The 8,232-nt window shown below is 38.7% G+C and overlaps 1 protein-coding gene across 1 annotated transcript; it reads right to left on the bottom strand.

The window, feature by feature from the left end:
- Positions 1-3,597: 3,597 nt before the first annotated feature.
- LOC309605063 (olfactory receptor OR51C1-like) lies at positions 3,598-5,180 on the bottom strand. Its single transcript, XM_082340379.1, has one exon. The coding sequence runs from the start codon at positions 4,556-4,558 to the stop codon at positions 3,614-3,616; it is 945 nt and encodes a 314-aa protein (XP_082196505.1). The 5' UTR covers positions 4,559-5,180; the 3' UTR covers positions 3,598-3,613.
- Positions 5,181-8,232: the final 3,052 nt, after the last annotated feature.

Raw genomic sequence — 8,232 nt, 5'->3', positions numbered from 1 at the left:
CATAATGAAAACATTTCAGAAGCCTGAGGGAGTGAGAAATAGATTTATGGAGATATTTGATGAAGACCATTCCAGGAAGAAGGAACAGAAACTGCAAGTAAAGTTCCTGAGAAGGGAGTGTATCTGGTGGGCCAGTGTGCCTGAGCAGAGGGAACCAGGGCAAGAATTAGGCAGATAGAATCGGAGAGGTAATGGGGAATTGGATAATATAGGGCCTTATAGGACTTACAGGGCTTTTAAGGATTTTCACTGGGACTCTCGGTTCAAGTAACTGCAACAGTGGTCACGTATCCACCACTGTTCTGGCTTTTAGGGAAGTCTCCAATTCATGGTGAGCTTGTCCACTTGGGTCACAGATGACATTTACTCTGCAACACCCATTCCCCAAGTGTCCAAATTACACACTCACTTCCTAGGAATGGAAACTTACAAGTTCCTAGGATTGTTGGACAGTGGGGCTTTTCACACGTTAGTGGGTGGTAGGTGTGCTGGGGGAGAAACCTCTGTAGAAGTAGTGAGGATATCTTGACTGTCCAGTTCTTAAGATTGAAGTTCCATCTCCTTCCCATGTTTAGGACTCTGGGTACCTCATCCTTCTTCTCTAGCCCAAGCCCCTCTTTCTCTTTCTCTCCTCCCTTTCTCCATGACCCATCTTATGTCATGTGTGGAAAAAAACAAGCAAAAATCCAGTCTGTAAGTCCACATCATCTGCACTTTTCTTACTTATGTCCAATGGTGACTAAGACATGGTCCCTGGTCTTGAGAAGTGGGCAGAGTCTGCTGTGGGGAGAATGGTTACAGTAGAGTCTAAAAAGGGCTGTCATGAAGAAGGTGCTGTAGGAGCACCTCAAAAGGACACCAGACAGACTTGAGAAGTTGTGAAAACATCTCTGAAGGAAAGTCAGTTCTATTCTAAGTCAGGAGAAGGGAGAGAGTGAGGGTGCTGTAGGTGGAGGTGACAACTTGTGCAAAGGCTTGAAAGTGAGATAGAGCAATCAGGGCTAAGGAAATGCAAGTTGTTTGTTGTGCCTGGAGCATAGAGAGGAAGCAATGAACCTCTTCATTGGTAAATAGAGCCACGCCATCCAGAGATGTTATGATTTTTCTATCTGGCAAGCCTTGTTTTAGGGTCTGGAAGACAACATAAATGAAACAAAGAGTTCTTATTCTCAAAGAACTTACCTTGTAATGGGGAAACTAGACAAGAAATAAACAGGTATGTAATATGTTGGGGAGAGGGTGAAAGTGCTAGAAATTAAAACAAGGTAGGTAAGGAAGAGAGAGTAAATGCAGGCAGGAATTGAGGGAGAGGTGTTGTTGTCATTATTATTTTTTATAATATAAAGGGCCCTGTAGTAAGGGGACACATGAGCAGAGCCTGCATGATAAGAGGCAGTAAGCCATGGGGGCATCTGGAGGAAGGACATCCCAAGTAAGGAGAACTGCAAGTGCAAAGTTTGAAGATGAAGCATGCTTGGTGAGTTTAAGGGAATATTTGGAAGCTAGTGTGGGTGTAGTAGAGTGAATAAAGGGGAGAGTAGTTGGAGATGAAGTTGAGATGATGGAGAGGAGCAAGAACACATAAATCCTTACAAGATATTATAATGACTGTGAGTGTTCCCTGGGTAAGACAGGGGGCTTCTGGAACATGCTGTGCAGAGGAAGTAACATGATTTGTGTATTAAAATAATCCGTCTAACTACAGTGGGGATTATTTTACTTTACTGTACTTTACTGTACTTTTACTTTACTTTACTTTACTGTACTGTAAAGCAAAAGTGGATTAAAGGAAGATCCACCAGGAGACTATAATATTTCAAGTTCAAGATGATGCTGGTTTGGATCATGGGGGTAGCAGTTGAGGTAGTAGAAAGTAGTTGTACTCCAGATAGCAACATCTGGAATACCTGGAAGAAAGAGTCATCAGCATTTGCTAAAAGGTTGGATGTGGAATGGGAGAGACAGACAGGTGTCAGAAATAACTCCAAGTGTTCTATCACAGCAACTTAAAAGGCAGAGTTTCTGAGTCATGGAAGACTGTGGTTGAGAATGTTTTTTCCTTGATGTGAATATTAGGATATGGTTTTGGACATGATGAGTCTAAGATGATTGTTAGATGTTCAAGTGAAGATAGTGATGCACAGGCAGTAAGATATGAGTCTGGACTGTAGATATTAATTTGGGATTTACCAGCATATAGATGATATTTAAAGACACGATGCTAGATAAGATGACCAAAAATGAGAATATAACAAAGAATAAGACAGGTCTGAGAACAAAGTCCTGAGACATTCCAACATATAAAGATCAGGAAGATAAAGACTAGCAATAACTGAGACTAAAAATATTACTGTCAAATATGCTGAGGATTTTGACATCATCCTAATTATTAAGTAGCCGGTACTGTAGTCACTTAAATTCCCTGTAGATATGAATGACTACTTCTTCTTCCTTGTTGGATCTGAAACCAGCTATAGGGTCCACCATTACTGAGTGACACTAATGTATTATTGAAATATGCACTTTAAAATTTCTAGAATTATTGGATATACCCAGCTTGGAAAAAATAATTAACTTGCTGGATTAAGCCATTACATAAAAATATGCTACAAGTTAAAACAATTCTAAGTAAATAACACAAGTTATAATTCCTTTGCAATTCTAGTCACTTTTCAGTTTCTGCTGGGGCAGAATGTTGACAGAGGGCAGAAAGAAATTTTAGAATATGCTTAGTTGGGAAAGAACATCAGGTAGAAATACATTTGTGAGGTTTGAAGATTTTGTTTTGGGCTTTTCTTCCATAAATTGGTTGAAAATTTCTAGAGAACAGAGTTTTGTTTTTTTGTTTGTTTGACTAAATTATGTCCCCCAGTACAAGTTAATTAATTCATGTATAAATGTATATTATATAGTTTATATTATATATAATATACATATGTTTATATTATATATAAATATAGTCTAGATATATAAATATATATATAGTTTATATTATATACAGCAATACAGCATTAAAGTTAAGAGTGGGGGGACCGTGGAGTCAGTTTGCATGTGGATGTGAAATATGGCTTTGCCACTTACTAGCTGTTTAAGTAAGTTACTAAACATTTTTGTGCTTCAACTTTCGCATTGATAGTAAAAGTAACTACCTTATAACGTTGTTTTGAATATAAAAATGTGTTAATATATGTAAAAAACAGAACCATGACTGGTCAAAGGAAATAATAAATGTTAGTTACAACTATTATTACAGTTAGAAAATACTACCTATTTCTCAAAAAGGAGTCACTTTTTCATACTGTGTCATTCTAACTGCCGTGAATGTTTAAAGTAAAAAGAGAAAGACTACTGGCAGGATAAACAAGCATAAGCAGGATAAACTCTTTAGAACAAGCAGTGATCAGAGGAGAAATTCTAGACAGGCTGTTCGTTCCTCCCATTCTTATGTCTCTTGTCTCCTCATTTGTAAAATACAGAGGTCAGCCAAGCTGATTTTCTAAATATATTTCATCTTTGATTTTAAATATTTGCACACTTAGCTTCAACAAACACCAGATTTACTTTTCTATTGATAATATGACCTGACATAGACTGTCTCTAGAATTCTATGATTCTATGTGCCTTTGGAATGGAGAATTTTTATCACAGCTCTGCGTATCTGTTTTGTCTTCACACTATAGATGATGGGGTTCATGACCGGGGGGATCAGCAGGTAGGTGTTAGCAATCATACAATGTACATATGCTGGGGCTTGTTTCCCAAATCTGTGAACAAAGGAGAGACTGATCAATGGAATATAGAAAATAGCAATAGCCCCAATATGGGAGATACAGGTGCTGAAGGCTTTCTTCCTCTCTTCTGGGGATGTGATGCTGAGGATAGTCTTAATGATCAAAACATAAGAAAGGGGGATGAGAATTGAGTCCACACCAACAGTAGAGGTCATGGCAGTCAGCCCAGCTGCATTGTTGATCCTGGTGTCTGTGCATGAGAGCTTCATCACATGAGGGTGGAAGCAGTAAGAGCAGTGGGGCACGTGGCTGCGGCAAAAGGACAGTCTCATAAGAAGTGCTACCATTGGTGTCAGCATTAGTGTCCCCCTGATGACAATTGCCACTCCAATTTGAATTATTCTGGAGTCAGTTAAAATGGTGGCATACCTGATGGGATTAGAGATGGCGACAAAACGATCAAAAGCCATGGCCAACAGCACTGACAATTCCATGACAGTGAAGAGTTTAACAAAGAACATCTGTGACAAGCAGGCAGTAAAGCTGATCTCCCTGGCATTGAACCAGAATATTCCCAACATGGTGACCAGAGTGTATACGGACAAGCCAAGGTCAGTGGTGGACAGCATGGAGAGGAAATAATACATGGGCTCATGAAGGCTGGGCTGAATGACAATGACAAATAGAATCAGGCTGTTTCTTGAGAGAGCTGTTACATAGAGAAAACAGAAGGGAATGGAGATCCAGCTGTGGAAGGCTTCCAGCCCAGGAACACCAGTTAGCAGGAAAATAACGGAAGAGGATGTGATATTCTGGAAGTGGGACATGCTGGATTAAAAGTACAGAATTCCAAGATGAAATTCTGGAATAACCAAAAAAACCTACATTTAAAAAATTAACCCAATTACAAATAATTTTATTCAACCAAAAACTAACCACAGATGAATGTCTATATACTATGTAAGTATGAATGACTCATTTAAAATGATAAAATAATTGTAAGATTTCGACTGTTGTAGTAGGTACTCTTTTTTTTTTTTGTATTTTCCCCAGCCCATGATTTTTCTTCCCTGGGGCCCTTTGCTGGTAGCTAGGTTTATACTATGTGATCTTTTCCTCTAGGCAAAGATGACTGGACTAAGAAAAGACGCTTTACCCAAGATTGGCCAATCATATTCCATCCTCTTTGGAATGTTTTTCTGTGTAGTTGGCATCAGAGAAAAATAGATTGGGGCTTTGGAGCAGCAGTATTACATTGGCCATGAGAACAGAAAACAGTGAAGCTTACAGACAATTTGGGAAGCCAGAAAATATTGAGAAAGAGATACTTATAATGCAAAGCAACACATATGAAGTGATAATAAATGGCTTAGGCATCAGTGCAGTCATGAGCAGGTGCCTACAGTATCTAACCTTTCAAGTGACTCTTGCAGTACAGCATCTGGAATTGCATTTTTTTTTTTTTAAGTTTATTTATTTATTTATTTATTTATGGTTGTGTTGGGTCTTCGTTTCTGTGCGAGGGCTTTCTCCAGTTGTGGCAAGTGGGGGCCACTCTTCATCGCGGTGCGCAGGCCTCCCATTATCGCGGCCTCTCCTGTCGCGGAGCACAGGCTCCAGACGCGCAGGCTCAGCAATTGTGGCTCACGGGCCTAGTTGCTCCGTGGCATGTGGGATCTTCCCAGACCAGGGCTCGAACCCGTGTCCCCTGCATTGGCAGGCAGATTCTCAACCACTGCGCCACCAGGGAAGCCCTGGAATTGCATTTGAGAGAGATGGAGAGTTAGAACTCAGACCTATCACCTACAGAGGGCTCTGCCCCCACTTGTTATAGTGTGCTGCCGTGTTCAAATATATTTCTTTCTTCAATCTGCTTGAAGACTAGCTTTTCTCCATTAGCAAAGAACAGATTTTCTCCGTTTTGTTAAGACATACTTCTCAGGTGACACCTAATAGAATGTTATTGTTTTGCTTTGGAGGAGAATATAAAACTTTGTTGCAAACATTACATTTTTTTTTTCATTGAGTAGAGAATTGCAGACTGGGTAAATGGGTCTGTATGAGTTGGAAGAGGGGGTCTGGGGAAAAACAGAGATTAGTTTATTAGATTATTCCAAGGCTTTTAGAATGGCATATGTTGAAAGTGCTGAGTCTGAATGAACTTGTACTTACAAGAATGAACTTGTAGCCAATGTTAAGGTTCCTCAGGGGAACCTAAGTGTTTCCAGACCCCACAAGTTCACCCAAAGTGCAAACTCAAGAATTCCCTAAATAAATCTCTTACTTTTAACAATGGGAAATTTTTAATTCAAATTAATGGAAAATTAGAGAAAAAAAAGAGTGTTAAGTTACATGAGTTGACCAAATCAGTGAACTATGACTTTCGAGTTTCCAGTTTAGAATAATGAGAGTGTCCTCAGAGAACCAATCAAATTACTGTCAAATGTATTATCAAACCTCATAATGGAAATGAGAGTTAACAATAAAGGGAACATTTGTTTAAAAAGGGAATTTTTGGGGGCACTACTTCCAATGATTGTTTATTGAGTGTCGTGAATTTGACAAACGTTGTATAGAAACGAAGTAGATATGGTCTTGCCCAACTGGCATGCATTTCACAATTAACTCTGAAAATTTGAAAGATTAACAAGTTCTATTAGTACTTTTCATAAATAGATTGATTTCTGAAAAACATTTTTATGGCTTTTACTTTTAAAAAGTATGTCTTGATCAGAAAGATAAACTAAAAACCTATTAAATGAATGATACTTATAATAATTTAAAAGAATGTGTTCACCTCTCATTTTCCACAAGTCTTTGACCTGTTTATTTATTATTAATTCACAGAACCTGGGATTCAGTTTTTCAAGTTAACAACTTCCTGGGGTTACTGGGAAGCAGAGTAATCATGAAAAAGGGATCACTTCAATTCTATGTACAAAAGGTTTGGGGTATTTGGAGAAGGCTTTCCAAGAAAATCAGTGCTTGAAAGATTTCTATGTTTTGTGTATGTCAAGATGAAGTATTCCAAGGCTTTTAGAGTGGCATATGTGAAAATGTTGAGCCAGAATGAACTTGTAATATCTCTTCCTTTGCTCTTGCCTTACACTCTCAGAGACATTTTCTGAGCACCTACTCTGTGCACAGTGCTGTGTTAGAAGCTAAGACATAATACAAACAAAACCCCTCTTAAAGAGTTTATAATCAAGTAAGAGAGAATGAATGTTGCTGTTTATAAATAACTCCAATATCCAGTGTATTATGATGAATAATAAAAACAGTTATGAGAGTGCAGAAGGCCTCTGTCAATTAATTCTGCCTACCACAGTGATTTTCATGGTGATATGCAATGATTGAGTTGTAATTTTTGTCATTGAGTTCTGGGAAATTTTATGAGATCAGTTTAAAAAAATAAATTGCTATCTGAACAATTTCTCTTTCACCCTAACATCTTCATGGCTCCCCTTACATTAGTTCATTAATTCAATTTATTCACTGCTCGTTTTCATTCTTCTTATCATTTTTTTCCCTTCCCTTTCACAGTGCACGTTGAACTGATCTGTGCTGAGCCTGGAAGAAGAGAACTCCCTTGAATTCCTTCTTTTTCACTGGTCTACACCCATAAATCCCTGCACCCTCTCATCATCCATGCTGGGCTCAGACACAGAGGTTTCCTTATTCCTTTCATAGCCAATAACCCCACCTAAGCACTTGATCATCCGTCATAAACACTTCATTCATTCCAACATCAAACTGGGAGCTCACTGTGTATTGTGTCAGCACTAAGGGTACGAAGCAAGTAAAATAACAGTGGTTTGGTGCCTGAGGAAACCAGAGAGGTTGTCAGGACCTCATCTTTATAAGGCTGAAAACCTTATCTTTAATGAGTCCAGGGACTCCTCTGAAAATAAAAAATTACCAATTTTGAACACCTACTACATGCCAGGCACTATATTCGGCAAGGTGTGTATCAGAGGAATCAGAGACGAAGAAATGCCACTAGTTGTAGAGTGCACAAGGGTAAGATGCTTTAGATAAGACAGAAATTAGTGTGGAGTGACAGATTCTGAGTGCATGTATACATGAATGTGTTTGGCTGTGTGTCAAGAGGAATTAGTCCCAAGAAATCTTAACAGAGTAGATGAATTTCAACTGTGTAAAGTTTTGATGGGTGGGTGTGAGTTCACAAGGATGGAAAGCAGGAAAGAGGTATTCTTGACGTACATAACAAGGGAGCAGAGGCTGAATGGAATAATGACACAATACAGTTTGTTGGCTGACTACAAGAAAATCAATATGCTGAGCCTTAAATGTGAAGCTGGGTGCTGTGGGAAATGAAGCAAGAGAAGGCGGTGGGGAGAAGGACATTGAAATCTTGAATTCCATGGAAAGGATAAGGGACTTGGATTTTAGTTTCAGAGCATCAAAAGCCAGGCATTTCCAAATATTTTATGAATAAGTAAATAAATCATTCTTCATCTCTTCTAATTTAACACCAACA

This window comes from Balaenoptera borealis (assembly GCF_965194805.1).
Source record: "Balaenoptera borealis genome assembly, chromosome: 11".
In the NCBI taxonomy this organism is placed as follows: Eukaryota; Metazoa; Chordata; class Mammalia; order Artiodactyla; family Balaenopteridae; genus Balaenoptera; species Balaenoptera borealis.
The sequence above is the reverse complement of the archived record's forward strand: the minus strand, read 5'-3'. Positions and strand labels throughout refer to the sequence as shown.